General features: G+C 35.7%; 1 protein-coding gene across 3 annotated transcripts in view; it reads right to left on the reverse strand.

Moving 5' to 3' along the window:
• Positions 1–16,691, reverse strand: part of KCNIP4 (potassium voltage-gated channel interacting protein 4) — a 979,993-nt gene that overhangs the window by 770,932 nt on the left and 192,370 nt on the right. The window contains exon 1 of one of the 3 annotated variants that reach the window (XM_011365162.1): positions 6,670–7,003. The exons of the other annotated variants lie outside the window; for them this stretch is intronic. Within the exon in view, the coding sequence (XP_011363464.1) occupies positions 6,670–6,757 (88 nt within the window). The 5' untranslated portion in view covers positions 6,758–7,003. Of the gene's footprint in view, positions 1–6,669; positions 7,004–16,691 lie in introns of those variants that run through there. 3 annotated transcript variants of the gene reach the window in all.

Raw genomic sequence — 16,691 nt, forward strand, 5'->3', positions numbered from 1 at the left:
AAAATAAAAACAGAACATCCTATAGATAACCAGACCAGTAATAATGACAAAAGTTACTATTTCTTGAATGCCTGCCAGTATTAGAAACATATGTAGGAATATCCCCATTTTACACAAGAGCTGACCCAGCTCAGAGCAGCAGAGTGACTTTCACGATTGTAGGATTAGAGATTGAGCTGAAATTCCTAACTCTTTCTCTGTGCATGCTTTTGCCCCCCAGAAGCATAGCTGGGGGTTGAGCAGAGAAAACAGGAACACAGTCTCAGAATCCTTTTTCGTTTTTAATGTAATAGATTTATGTTATGGTCATTAAGATTCTGATGAAAAGACATTAGAGGAAGCAAAACAGAGCCAGTTAGTGAGCCAGACATGAGACACATAAAGAAGGGTGTCAGATGAGGGACTCTGCTTTTTATGAGTTTACTCCTCCCCATCCAGGCCATCCGTTCAGTTATTTTTTGACTCACACTCCCGGAAAATAACGATGAGTTGCCCCTTCCCAGCCATTATGTTATGTTGACCTGCTGCAGAGTCCTATACGTTTACCTTTAAAAATGTAAAGTGAACATTGGTCCCAAATAAAGAACATTTTGAGACATTCTGATGTTATTGCAGTATCTCTACCAGTCAGGAGAAATGGATAATGTTAGGCATAGAGCCACACTTTGCAGAGGCTTGATAAAAACTAGTTTGTCAAACTGTTTGGCATATACTGCAAAAAAATATGTATATATCAGTGCTGATTTCTATCATGGCCAGTTGGACTTGATTTCTTCCACAAGTAAGGGAAGCTTCTCAGATTATAGCCCCTCCCCTCCCAACTCACAAATATATCCTAATGCTGAAAAAAGAAACTTGGAGAGAGAAAATATATCTTACCAAACAAAACTCATCATCCTATCTAGCAAACACAAGTCATAATTGTATCATACTGGGTTATAATATCATCTTCCTATACAAGGCAGATTATGTTGTTTTCATGTGTCATTTAATTTGGCTGATTAAGGTGACATCTCCTCAGAAAACAGTCAGTTTGTTTGAAGGTGTAAGTTTATTTGACTTATAAGGTTTAAGAAACACACAGAGAAATTTTGGAAAGTAGCTATGTGGTCAAAATAAAAGATAAACAATGTTGGTAGAAGATGTGGTAGAATGATCGAGACCTGACAAGTCACCCAGGGGTATGATTAGCTTGTCATGCCACCTTCAATGTCTCTTGAGGGGAAGCAGCATAACCGATGCTAGTCATTTTCAAGAAAGAAAGCCTAGTCAGCAATAATACATGTGATGGGCAAGTATAAAATAATAAATATGGCCATGAGAATATTTCTTCTACTTAGTTTGACCACTGGCTTCTAGGGTGGGGTCAACCAACGAAAGCACTAGCAAAAAATCTGAAGGTAGAAGAATGGAGCGGCCAGCAAGTTTTCCTGTTTTTAGTTTGTTTGTTTGTTTGTTTGTTTGTTTGTTTGTTTGTTTCCTGAGCTCCCTTCCTATCAGGTGTCCATGGGTTGGCTGGGTTCCTAGACTTAAAGACCTCATCTCCTGTCAAGCAGCCCTCAGCATGATTCCCCTCTCTCAGCTTCAAAAATGGCTCCCATCCCTTGCTCATTGGGTCATTTGCTGTCACTAGCTCCAAAGTATGCAATGTCCTTGTTAATTTCCTCATACCCTGCCACATACAAAATCCCTTTATTAAATTATTTTCCTGAGTGTGAGTTCTGTTTCCTGCCAGGAACATAACTAATACACATAACAATCAACATACAATATTCTCAACAGTTTTTGTCTTGTATTTTGAAACTTCAATGTTTCTTCTCCGACTACTTAAATGAGGCACCGATGTGAATTGTCAAAAGTTCCAGCAGGAAAGCTGTGCCTAACCAGTAGTAGCAAATGCAGTTCCTTCTATGAATATTAGCTCTTCCCTTTAGACCAAATGTTATGATATATTGATTGATGACTGATTTGGTCAATCAGCTTACAAATGTTTTCCAATTTCATATATCTAAGACTACGAGATCAATTACAGCTTTGAAGTTCACACAATGATAAAAAAAAATCTCTTTGGAAAAGTTTTTATGCCCTACAGGTTCACCTAATATACTAATTGTGGGGTGAAGGACATAAATTACAAGGTTATTAAACATTAACGTGTAGATTTCCTTCTGAAATAAAAAGGCAACTAATAATCTGCATCTACAGTTGTTTTGTCCATTGAACTCAGGGATCCTCAAACCAGATTCAGCAGCAACTGACAGATTTTGAGATGATTAGGCAAGATGCTGAATACCTCAAAATATCTCATTTCTCCTAACTGAAAAGTTAAACTTATTAACAGAAGACAAAAATTGTTCTTTTGATAAAATTTAAAATGTAAATCCTTCTGGGGGAAAAAATACCACTGATAGGTATTCCTTGGCAGTCAAGTAAACACATCATCATTTTTCTTCGCTTTTCTTCTTACCTGAGGGCATGTTTCAATAGAAGAAGTGCAAGAAAACTGGGAGAAATGGTGGCATTTTATGTGCATTTCCATAATGCAAATGTCACACAGTGCTATAAGTGCTATAATCTCACTTTATTAGAAAAAAATTACAGAAATTAAAAAATAAAAAATTAATCAAGGATAGCATAATTTCAGAGCTGGTACGCCAAGTGAATATAAACTCTTTTCAATTGTCACATGTATCAGGGCCACGTGAACTGGGAAATAGAAACACCTATCATCTTTGCCAGGATAAACGTGAGTTTTATGAATCTTTAATAATGTGAGGTCTTCAAAACAACATACCCTTTGCATGCAGTGTATCTGCCCCGTGTTCAGATGTGGCAGGGATGGGGGTCACAAGAGGAGGTCAGAGGAGATTGAAAATGTGATCCTGTGATTTGTAATCGAGAAGGAGAAAGAAGGGAACAGAAAAGGAAGTGAAACAAGCTTTCTTAGTTATCTGATTTTGCTAAGGGCTACCCTTTATTTTCTCTTTACACTTTAAAAACGCAACATAAAGATACCTAAATTTCTATATCGCTAGCCTTGTGATTTGGCTTGATCCACAGAAACTTCAACAGAGATAAGGCTGGAAATCACTCAGTGCAAAGTCATGAAACAAATCCTCTATCACTCTCTCTGCCATTTAATCTAAGGAAATGATGGATGCTCACCTCGTGCTTTTAATAACATAATTTCATTCCATTTGAAATACTTTAACTCACTAGTTAAACAGCAACTCAATGTTTTTGGTTTAAGTTGTTTTAGTTTCCCACACCTGAAGCTTGTAGTCTAGAAGCCTGAAACAGAGCTCCAGGCAATATCAACCTCAGACACATGTTTTGGGAATACTTGCTAACGGGAAAATGTGTCTGAGTCTTGAGTTTTTAAGAAAACTAGGTACAGAGAATTGATAAATGTCCCAACAACCTCAAAATAAGTACCATAAAACATTCCACTACTAGACTTCATATATGAGAAAGAAGAGTTTAAAAATTGGTACCTGTGATATCATTCATCCTTTCTTCATGGGTTAGTATTTATATGATAGGATGTTCTGTAGGTTTCTGTGGTACATAAATTGACCATCAGCAGAATGACTCTCATGTTCCCAGTGCCATATTACAACCCTTATAAATCATCTCTATTTATTTAGATGTACAAGAACATATTGGTTACCATGAGCCCCTTCTAGAATTGAATATAGTATGGTACATGAAGGTCTCATAGGGAGAAGGAATAAGGATAATTGATTCTGTGTTGTACCTCACAACACTGAATATGGTAGCCATTAACTTGTCATACTTGCATATGAATTTCTGAGATTTATTATATATAACAGAGAATCTTTAAAAATGCTATAGATTTTCAGGATCAGTAACACCAATATATGTGCTTGTAAAATCCACTCTCTGAAAAATGATTTGCCATGATAAAAATATGTAAAAATTTTCTGGTAAAATGAAAGTATCGTATTTTATCTGGACAAATCTTTACCATTGAATTATCACTCTCTAACATAAAGATTATTTTAGGGAAAAAAATGACTAATTAGATTACTTATAAGCGATCCTAGTCATCGCCAAAACTTCCATGAAAAGCTCTCAGAAAACTGTTTTCCTCTAACTTGAGATAACACTAATAAGACATATCCAAGGAAATTTTGTGCCCCTAAAAATTTCTTTGCATTTCAAATTTTCTATGTTTGTGTAAAGGCGTGTGCATTTTGGTATCAAATGAAAGGCAACTGCCAAATGATACAGAATCAACCTGTTTTCAAATGTAAAACAAAATCACTATTTCCTCAGATCACATCTTTAATTGGAAAAGTGAGGATAAAAGGCTTGTTGATAAAATGGGGGCGGGGTGGGGAAATCATCCAAGGCATATTTGTATTGCTTTAAATTTTTGGTAACTACAAAGACATATGTTGATTGTTCAGAATATAATTAGCAACTGCTTGTATATCCAACCTTAAAGCAAATTTTTAAAGCTAATTCAACTCTGCTTCCTACCTCTTCATTAATTACTAGCTAAGGGACTTGAAAGTGCCTTAATGAATTTTACATTAGGTTCTGCAATATATACAGTGTATATTATCACAGCCTCTAGTAAATACATAAATTGGCTTTTCCAAGTTGCATTTTGAGCACTTGTAAAGATTCTGGCCAGAATTTACAGCATTTATTAGTATTAGAGACTGAGCTGAAAAGAATTTTCACACACACACACACACACACACACACACACACACACACACACACACACACGTTCCTGTAATCACATTTCCCTAGCCATAAATCTATCTTACTATTTTATTATAATCTATCTGTCCTATTTCTCAAAGTTCTTATTTTTCTCTCCTGTGGCTCAAAACAAAAGAGAAGGAATTTCATCTATATTGATTTCTAAATATGCATTAAATAAGGCTTAAAATATTGCTGCCTTATACTAGCTTTCTATACATTTCATATTATAAATTAGCATCCTGTCATTAGACAATCACTGTATTTTGGGTTCAATACTTATGGTTTACAACTTCGTGACCATTTACTATCTTCATAAAATTATTCAAAATCAGAAGTTTAAGAAAACTCTGCACAGACTGAGAGAAAAAGGCAAAGCACTGCACTTAATTCCAGTGAGAAACAGGTAGAACCTTAAAATTTTATCAAAGGAAAATACAAACTACCATGGAAACTTCATGGACAGCTTTCTTTTATAAAATATTTCTCTAATTTCATAGCAAGATAAAAGATCACATATCGAGTATTATTCGATGAGATATGATATCACAAATGGCACATCATCCTTGATTGAATATTTAAAGCAAATATTACACGGCTATTATTGATCACATTGTATAATAAAACAAAATCATATTGATGGGAGTAGGTATTTGTAATAGAAATAGAAACACTTGGCGAAAAATAAAACAGAGCTCCAAGTTAACAAAAGTCAGGTATAGACTCTCAATGATTACTCTTAAAAGCATCAAAAGTCACCACGATTTGCACTGCTTAAAGATTAGCGTCTGATAACAATCCCATTAATATTTGTTACTACTTAATAATGCTCTCAGAAATCATTTGATTTTCACAGTTATTCTCTCGAAATTGCTTCTGCTTATTAGGTTGTCAATATAATCATACATGCAATTCGGTTATTAATCAGGGAGTTTACTTCCTAGAGAAAATGGTGCTCAAATTAATCTCTCAACCTTGCATTGCCGTGTATAGGTTTTGTTGCGAAATCTCCTTTCTCGTTATTTAGATTAAAGAAGACAAACATAAGGCAAAAACATTAAGCTAACAATAGTTCTTCATGGCCAGAATCTAAGTACAGTATTATATCAACCAAGCTCTGCCTCTCAGAAGTTTGACGGTCCATTAAAAATATCTATTACCAGAGTTAAAGTAGTTTTGGTTCCCCCTGTCACTACCTTAATGACAGCATTCCCTAGGAATTTCATGGGCAGCAAAACTGCTGGTTCAGGCTCATGATTTCGGAACATTTAAAAAATTATTTTCTTGCTCTCAACGCTTAGATTTAAACAGAGTTTTCTATTTCAATCATGCAAATTTTTAAACACTGAAATCCACTGCAATGAAACAAATATCAGACCTCTCGGGGACATTTACTCTTCAGCTGTTTTCACATTTTGTTCCCATTTTGCAAGGAATTCAGAAATCCAAAAGAAATGTGCTCTACTCTTCTACTGACACGCTCTATGACCAAATGCTAGAAATAATCTATGGATTAAAATGATCAAAGAGTTCCAAAGAATTTCTGAATACCTGCAGAATTTCTAAATACAGCTATGTGATTTTCCAGCAAACTGCAGCAAGCAGAAGAGGGGGAAAAAAACCCTCACACAATCAAGCTTTTAAAAAAGAATCTTTCTACTCTGCAGACACCGTCTCCTTCTACTGAGGTACATATAACAGTAATACTGCCAAAAAGACATAAAAGACACATCCGCTGAATCCATTTCTACCCTACATGAGAGCTGCACTGCACACAATTTTAGAAACATGAATCTCAGCTAATACTCACAAAACTGTATTTTATTGACATTAAAAATAAACACAACACAGAAATAGTGAGCCTTTTCTATTTCGATTCAATGTCGTTACCATGCTCTATCAGCCTTTATTAAAAAAAAAAAAAGTCATTACCTGTATGAAGAGAACCTGTTAATAGTCTGAGAAGGTACTGGGCAAACTTCAATATTTCACGTTTACATCGTTTTCTACAGCCACTCATCTTAAGCAACAAGGTATTCCTCTGAGGAGAGCCAGAAGTCTTTGCCAATAAAAAAAAAAGACAGTCTCTGAGGGGGAAACTTCTGTCTCAGTTTATGTCACAGGCTGCCTTACAACTCCTGTGGAATTAGCTGTGAGTGCCTGAATCAGAAATTCCTTTAAAAAGCTAGAGAAGCCGATAGAGATAAAACAGTAACACGTTGGTGAGAGAGGGCTGCTTCTCAGAATGGTCACCAAGTTCTTCTGTGGCAACAGATAGGCTGCCGGTTCACACTTGTAGTAACTCACTGTGGTTCAGCTCAGCATCCCCTCTCCAGGAGCGACTGCAAACCTCACAGACCATTCAGAGGGAGGCGGGGCCTATGATGCCAGCTCATCAATGAATCAGCATGTAAGCAGGTGAGGGGACAGATGACAGGTCACTGGGGCTGAAACCCTATGGATATTAATAAAGGGAGACTGCTAATGCAATCAAGCCTGCTGAGAAAGAATCTCAGGGTCCAAGGCTATGCAAAATGATTCCAAAAATAAAAGGGAAGTAGGAGAGCTTGCCACTCAAGGTCAGACATCAGACAATTCCCTGCTACGGTGTTAATCACATTCAGAAAGTCTAAGTGGTGGAAAGGCTCGCTCGGGGAGAGCACCCTGATTCTGAACAAAGAGGGGTAAAGCTTTGCCACCCAATGGAGGCAATTCTGTTTTGTCACAGATAAATATAATGCGCTTCATGGGCACAGAAGTGGAAAATAAGCTGTTTCTGAAATTTGGCTCTGTTTTCTGCATTGTCCGGGCTCAGGTATTTGGAAATTAGGGAAAATCATTATTTCCTTTAAAACACAGTAGCCTAGAAACCACGAACTTTAAGCCCCTATACTCTGCCTCCAGGCAACTGAGCTGCAAAACTAATTTGCTGCATTAGTCTAAGGGAAAGAAGTGCCTCAGCTCTTCATATTTCTACAAGGCAAATTGCAACTTGCTAGCTCCCCACCAACAGACTTAAGTTAACAGAACAATTGCAATTTTCACAAAGTACTTTTCTATTAAAAAGACAGTGTTATAGAGGTAGGCACTTGCTCTGAAAGCCAGAAAACTACAGGCTTGCCTTCTCTAAAGGCGCAGGGTTTGTTTGTTTCATTCTTACGTGGCTTGGGATGGTTCTAGGATTTCTCTACCCTTTAATTTATACTCCCGGTTTTTGTTTATTTGTTTTTGCTTGCTTTGTATAAATACAGAGATTTAGTACATATAGGATATGCATCCTTCATATTTTAAATACCTAGATAAGTTTTTTTTTGACAGTTATAACAATTCTAGTGGGAACTAATTTTTTCCTATAATACTATGCACAAAAAGATGTGCATAGTGTAATAATATGTAATATGATAATATAATAAAGGACGCACTCCTGAAATCATAGACCTACATGGATTTAACGGTAATTTACTGTCTTCTATAACCCTTCCACACTTTCACCAGACTCGGTGGTATAATCATTTAACGGGATCGTGAACATTACTTTCCGGAAATTTTCATAACTTAAGTTGAAAGTATCTAAGATAAAAAAAAAAAAAAAGATTCGCAAACAAAGGTTAGCAACACACTCTTTGAAGTTTTGCTCCCATGCATTTGCTGTAAGTGATGGAGGTCCTACATTTGACATAAGCAGAAGAAATACACTATTACAGTACTGTCGCTGGGCTAATTATTTTAAAGCCTCACTTTCTTATTTATAAAATGGGGGTCAGAACATTTCCTTCATGTTTTTAGAGAGTGAAATAAGATTATGATATAGATGATACTAAGAACAGCACTTTCACTAATTTATGAAGAAATTATGTATTGAGCGCTTGTTATGCTCCATACATGGTTCTAGATGCTGAAGCTACAGCGATAATGAAGAAAGGCAATGCCCTGGCATTCATGGAGCTTACACCTCAGTATGAAAAAACAACACATTAACAAGGAATAAATAAGAAAACACCACATACGAATAAGCGCTATGGAGACTGTTAAACCCAGGTTGGTAGAGTAAAAAGTCAGGCATCTCGAAGAAAAGACAGTTCAGCTGGGATTTGAATTATAAGAAGGAGCCAACTGTCAGCCAGGAGATATTTAGGGGAAAAAGCATGTCAAGTAGAGGGAAGAGCATGGGCACAGACCCCAAGCAGATGGTGAGCCAGACATCCTCAAGGAACAGAAAGAAGGATATGGTTTTTGAACCATACTGAGCAAGGAGAGACCTTTAGGACATGATTTCACAGAGGAAGACAGGGGCTACTAGCTTGTGCCTACTACTGTGTAGGGCATGATAGCCAAGGTAAGAGATGTGGATTTCAGTCTACATATGCTGGGAAGACACATCAGGGGCCAGGGAAATTACGTGATTTGTCTTTTATGTAAAGGATGAATTGTAGGGGAGCAGGACTGGCAGAATGAACACCTATGCAGGCATCAGAGTGGTCTAGGTGAGAAATGACGGTGGCATGGCCTGGAGTGGAAATGAGAGCTGGTTGGCATCTGGATACATTTTGAAACAGAATTAGGAGGGCCGGGAATGAGGGAAAGAGAAGAATCAAAGATGACTTAGTCAGCAGCTTGAACAATTAGGTGGATAAACTTAAAGAGTTAATGAAATAGAAATACTGTGGGTAGAATACGGGGATAAAGAAAATCAAAAAGTACTTCTTTGGACTTATTAGAAGTAATATATCTTTAGTGAACTCAAAATTTAAAATGTATTCTTAACTAATCCATTCATTTAAAAATATTTTTTTTGAAGGAGGCTATTACTACAGAACATACAGATATCAAAGGATAATAGGAGAACACTACATGCAACTCTGCAGACATTATTAGACAACTTAGACAATGTGGACCAATTCCTCAAAAAATAATAACTAAAATAATTTATCAGTGAAATAAATAACTTGAACTACTCTGTAATCATTAAATAAATTGAATTTACATTTTTAAAACTCTCAAAAAAAAGAAATCTTCGGGCCACAGGGTTTCACTGGAGAATGTATAAAGAAGAATTAACAATTCTTAGCTATCTTTGCCAGAAAATAGAAAGAAAGTGATACTTTTTAATTCATTTCATGAACCTAGTATTACCCTGATACCACAGCCAGACAATAACCAAAAAAAACTATATACAAAGACCTCTTATTAATATTAACAAAATATAATCAAAGAGAATTCAGGAATTATAAAAACAATTATGTATTACAAGCAGGTGGAGTTTATTCTAGGATGTAAGTCTGGCTCAATATTGAAAAAAATCCATCAAAATAATCCACCATATTTACAGGAGAAAGAAAAAGAATCAAATAATTATATCATTTGATTCAGAAAAAGTATATGACAAAATTCAACACCCATTCATGATTTCAAAAATCGTGAGAAGCATGAAATCCCAGAGAAACAGAAATATACACAGCAGCTTCTTCAAGTTGATAAGGAGCATCTCCAAAAACCTACTGGTAACAATATACTTAATATTAAGGGTGAAAGAGTGAATGATTCCACCCTAAGATCAGGATCAAGGCAAGAATGCCTCCTTCAATCAGTGTTATTCAACATAGTGTTGGAAGTAAGAGCTAGTGCAATAAAGTGACAAGTAGAAATTAAAGATATGGATTATAAACCAAGAAATAAAATTATCCTATTTGCAGATGACATGATCGTCTATGTAAAAAAAAAAAAAAAAAAAAAAAACTCAAGGAATCTACAAAAAAACTCCTAGAATTAGTGAGTTCAGCCAGGTCACAAGATACTACCTAAATATTCAGTTGTTTTACTGAGAAATCAATTGTACTAGCACAGAACATATGGACACCAAAATTTTAAATACAAAATCATTTACAATTGCTTGAAAAATTAATTCTTAGGTATAAATCTAACAAAACACAATCAAAGGTGCATGCTCAAATTACTAAAACTCTCATTAGAAAATAAAACATTGAAATTAATGGAGAGACATACTGTGTTCGAAAACTGAACAAAAATGTCAATTCTCCCCAAATTTATATATAGTTTTAACATGATTCCAATCAAAGTCTCAGCAAGATTTTCTTTTATATAGACAAGATTATTTAAAAATATATATAGGAAAGAACAAAGGAACTAGAATAGTTAAAATCATTTTGAAAAAAAGATTAACTCTTGAAATCATTCTATCTGATTTCAATAGTTACGTAACAACAGTAATCAAGACTGTGTGGTATTGGGAGAGAAATGGATCCATAGTTTGCTGAAACACAATACAATATAGAAATAGATCCACACCATTATGTACAACTGATTTTTGACAAACATGCAAGAGCAATTCAGTGAAGAAAAGACAGCGTTTTGACAAGTGGTGCTGGAGTAATGGCACATTGACTGAGATTTTACACCTTATAAGAATCTTAGCTCATAATGGATCATGGACTTAAATGTAAAATTCTAAAATATTAACTTCAAGAAAAATAATAGGAGAAAATCTTCAGGACCTTGGGCTAGGCAAAGAGTTGTTGCACTTGACATCAAAAGCATGACTCATAAATGAAGAAATTGATAAGCTGAATGTCTACAAGTTCTAAAATCTCAGTCAAGAGATTTTAGCCTGTTAAGAAACACGCTACAGAGAGAAATATTCGTAAACCACGTATCTCACCAAGGACTAGTATCTAGAATATACAAAGAACTTTCAAAACTCAACAATAAAAATCACACGTTCCAATTAGAACATGAACAAAAGACATGAAGAGACATTTCACCAAAAAAGATATAAAGATGGCAAATAGCTATATGAAAAAATATTCAATATCGTTTGTCATTATTGAAATGCAAAATAAAACTACAATAAGACATCAATAAGCACCTATTGAAATGACTAAAATAAAACATAAAAAGAGGGATAAGGTCAAAGGCTGGTGAGGATGCAGAGAAACTGGAAAACCGGAGCACTCACACATTATTGGTGGGAACGTAAGACAGTACAGAGACTTAGAAAGTCGGGTAGTATTTACAATTCTAAATACACATCAGCCATTTACCCAGCTACTGGACTCCTGAGCATTTATCCCAGAGACATGAAAACATATGTTCAAACAAAAACCTTTACACAGATACTGACAGCATTTTATTTTTCTCGAAGCAGCTCAAAACTGGAAACAACCTAGATGTCCTTCAAGGGGTGAATAATTCACACAGGTATGCGTCCATATCATGGACTACAACACAGCCAAAAAACGAAGTGAACTATGATACACAGAACCTGGATGAATCTCAAGGGAATTAAGCTGAGAGAAAAAAAGGCAATCTCAAAAAGTTACGTACTACATGATTCCATTTTATATAATAGTCTTGAAATCATAAAAGTATGAAAATAGAGAACAGACGAATGGATGCAAAAGATTAAGGGTAAGGAGTGGAGGGAAGTAAATATAGTTATAAAAGTGAAACACGGTGGATCTTTGTGCTGATGGTAACGCCCTGTATCCTGACTGCATCAATGTCAAAATCCTGGTTGTGATATTCTATTTTAGTTTTGCAAGGCGTTACCATTGGGGGAAACTGGGTAAAGTGTATATAAGATCTCTTTGTATCATTGCTTAAAATTTCACGTGAGTCTACAATTATCTCAAAATAAAAACTTTACTTAAAAATTAAATAAATAAAAATTTGAAAATATCTTTTTAGCTCCTACTATGTTTTCCTGTTTTATGTCTGAATATACACAAGTGAACCAAACAGACAAAACCAGGAATGTGTGGAGCTTATATTACAATCTGGGCAAGGACAGGACAATGGGGCAAGGAGAGTGAATATGTTGAATGGAGGGAGGGGTTGGAGGTATAAGTAAGTTACGGTGATCAGAAAAGTCCTCACTGAAGTGACATTTGAGGAAAGAGTATGAAGGAAGCACAAGAGTGAGCCACACGGATACCTACAGCACACATATGGATGGTACTTTCCCCGTCTATGTATCATTCTGAAGCCTCTGACAGTTGGTCAAGACTAATAATTCTGCTGGAAACTTTCTCGAAATCAGCCCTCTGGAAAGGCTTGTTTTTGATGTCAAAGCCCAGAGCACACCACTATGGTCAATCTTTTCCCTGGGGAAAGCAATTACAAATCACCAATTTTGTCTGAGAAGCTGTTGCTTGTATCTATTTATTGTTGGGAATCATGTAGGGAAAATACTGTTGTTTAACGCTATTCTCGTGAAAACACAAAACCTAATTAGGAAGATAAGTATAAAATGTCAGAGTATTAGAAAATAAAGGAAAAAAAATGCTTTTTCAGTAATCAGGTAATTTGGATTAATATAACCATCATCCCCCAAAATATCAGTAATCAAGGCTGCACGCTCAAAAATAACAGAGGTCTTTAATGTTTCAGAAACACTTGAGCAAAGTAACTGTCATCATAGAAAAATGTGAGTGAACTTTATAACAGGTCAGGAAGGCTCAAGGATTTTCTAGGTGAACAAACGCATTAGCATTTTAGCATACGGTACACAATCTAGAAAAGTTTCTTGCAGCAAATCCGTAGTATAATTTAATTTAAAGGCAAACTGGTAGATCATGCAGTAAGAACCAAAGGTCCTGTGTCAATGAGGGATGATTCCACAAGCAGCCTTGTGGTCTTGTTACGTAAGTTACAGAGGAAGGTTAGAACACAGGCCATTTCAAGATGTATTCTAATTACGTTTTGGAGGATTTTTTTTTTCCCAGACCACTTCTTTCTGAGTTGTCCAATGCCAAGTAAAGCAAGTCACCCTGCTTGCTCCTTAACAATGGAAAAATAAACACGATTGATTGATTAAGGAAAGAAGGTTGGGTTTCCTTCAAGGAAGGAAGAACCAGTTGATTCTTGAGAAGGCTCATGTCACAGTGGAGTTTTCCTGCAAATACTGCTCATCTCAATACACCTTGGTGTATTCTGTTATCTCAGTGAGAACAGACATTGTTATGTTTTTCAGATTGTCACAAGTTGCAAAATTAAACAGCCCCATAGTGAGCTTAAAAATAGCTCACTATGGGGCTGCAGAGAGCAGCAGAGCAGAGCCTTGAGGCAAAGTCACAGGTTTTGAAAATGGGTCTTGATAAAATATCAGACTAGCTACTGTTCATTAGAGAGGAATGTCCCTATGCCAGGTCCATTATTACTCTAGAAATATCACTGTTCACCTACTTCAATGAATCAGGAGCACGCCAACACGCTAATAACTTTAACAACGACTTTGGAACAGCTCTGTGAATACCAGAAAAGTCCAAATCAAACTTTCTGGCACAAGAAGTCCCCCTTTCATGTGCCTAGGTATAGACTAACCAAAAAATGTCCAATCAGTATTCTAGGTAATACCTAGATAATGCAATTGTTTGGGTTTTCTACCATCATTTAATGTTATACGATCAGACTAAAATTATTGATAGATATGATAATTCTGTATCACATTGGCAGTAAGGAAGTGAGATAATGCAGACAGATATTTACATGTAAATAGATCCATAAGGATTTATTTAATACAAATTATAAGATTTAAAAAAAAAACACTGAAGGGCTGAAGAAGTAAATTTCCCAGAAGATGAAGTTGTAGCTGTTTTCTATTTTGTTTTTAAGAGCGAGAGCCACAGGCTTTCATACATGTTTGTTCAGAGTAAAAAAGTGCTGATGACATAAGCATATATTTTAGGGAAACGGTTCATTGGAAATAAGCGCCTGCTGAACTGAGAGCTGCCTCCAGGGGGCTCCACCCACCTGAAGCCCTGTGTAAAAGTCTTATGGTTGTGACGGGAACTGGAAGAAGATGCATTTCAATGATGGGGAGTCCTGAGAGTCAGAATTAGATTATGTGTGTTGTGCTAAAAAAAAAAAAAAAAAAGAGGCTAAAATCAGGGGCATGGAAACAAGTTTCTGCATTAGCAGGCACAATGCCAGAGGAGGGCAGGCTGAGGGGCCAGCAGGAGGAAAGCTACCACCTTCCCAGTCATCGGTCTACTCCCCGACTACAAAAAAAAAAAAAAGGGGAATGTGACATGTGCCATGTCCCACTATTCTACAAAATTAGGGTGAAAACTATGTCCTGAAAGACAGATCAGCTTATTTTCTTTGCGATAGATTTTTCTCCCCTACTATCTAATGAGCTATATAGAGTAAGGAACCAAGGTTCTAGTTTAGTGTTGGATTTAATATCAAGTTATTTGCCTTTACTAGGACTCATTTCACTCAGCTATTATGCAGACTTGTACTCTCCTGCCAAAAAAAAAAAAAAATTTATTGGGAGTATTAAATAATATCCTACAATTATATAGCATTTTTGAAGTGTTGATATATAATTTTTTTCTTTATTAAAATTCCCTGGTACCTATCTATTTCAATTTTATCCACATTCCTTCCCAGTTCTTCTCAAAGTGTGCATTTTGGCCTATGTGCATCAGAACTACCTAGAGTGCCTATTTAAAATGCAGATTTTTGGGGCCCCACCTTCACCACAAAGACACAGAACCCCTGAGTATGGGGCAGAGAAGCTTACAAATATGGTATCTCTTGAGTTCTCAAAAACACTGAATTTTAGTAATCTAGACAACCCAAGCCAACTCCCATCTTGGAATGAAAAGTCAAAGAAAATCTTAATTGTGATCTGAAGATGGCGAAATTATGGTTCTATAGAAATTCTGTATAAGTTCCAATAATCTATCAGATATTTCAGCCAAAAGCCACCTGCAGTTGCTGAGAGGCTGGGACATGGCCTTGCCAATGCATCCCCACCTCGCATTTCAAAACATCACAAGTGAGTCAAGGAAGCTCCATTTTCAGTTATATCAAAGGCAATCAATAGGCAGCTCTAAAACAATTAGATTTCTCATTTGGCTTCAGCAAAAGTCATTAACCGTAAGCCATCCTGTGATGCCTATTAGAATCTAACAGACACAATAGGCTTGGTGACACTGCATTTTAATAACATTTTTTTTCTTTTATTGCAACAGCCAATGTGTTTAAAAACGATCACGCCACATATATATAATTTAAACTTTAGGATCCAGCATGCTAATTCTCTTCCCTCTAATATTATTTTTTTTTAAGATTAGTCTTTCTTTTTTCGATTTTAATGCTATATAGATCTAATTTTTAATACAATTATGATTAAGCTGAACTCCAATCAATGTTTGTTTGTTTTTGTTTGTTTTGTAAGAGAGAGGTACAGAACTTTTCTCCTCCTTCTCTTGTGAGGCGAGATCTCCAAAAAGATCATTTTGAATTTGGGGTAACTAAGTAAAGGGCAGTTTATAATAAAAAAGGATTAAAAGAGCAATAAATTTGTTAGTGTCTCCCTGCCTCCCATCTAACATATACAGATGAAAAGCCGATTTAGGACATTTTTTATTGAGTTTCTACTACTTACCAGGCAGAGGTTAGGAGTTAAGTTTCGGATGACATTAAGGTATATACCAAGCATTTAGAAATGCTGATTTAGCATTCAGAATAAAGGTCAAGGTTGAAGGTCACATGTAGAAGTCATCGATGTAGAAGTGACAGTTGAAGCTGAATATGGATGGAACCCTTGAAAGAAACAGTGGCGACCTACAAAGCTGCTGTCACATTGTCTTAGTTATAAATGGTTTTGCCCTATTTTTCATTCAGGATTAAACTACCTTATACTATTTATCATAAAACAGGTTTTTTTAAAAAAGAGAAGATAAAAACTTTTTTAAAAAAATTGAAGAGCTTAAAACAAAAAAAAGAAAAATAGTCTAAAGATTATGAGATATAAGGGTGATATTAAAACTGAAATATTCTTGATTTGTTCAACAAGAAAGGATTTTCTCACTTATGTAAACACCTAGAAATATTAGAGTCAGTGGCATTAGATGATCACAGAAACGTATTTACTCAGTAACATCATATAGCAGGTTATGATTCTCTTAAGTGTGAATAATCCCTTT

This window comes from Pteropus vampyrus, unplaced genomic scaffold, assembly GCF_000151845.1.
Source record: "Pteropus vampyrus isolate Shadow unplaced genomic scaffold, Pvam_2.0 Scaffold5, whole genome shotgun sequence".
In the NCBI taxonomy this organism is placed as follows: Eukaryota; Metazoa; Chordata; class Mammalia; order Chiroptera; family Pteropodidae; genus Pteropus; species Pteropus vampyrus.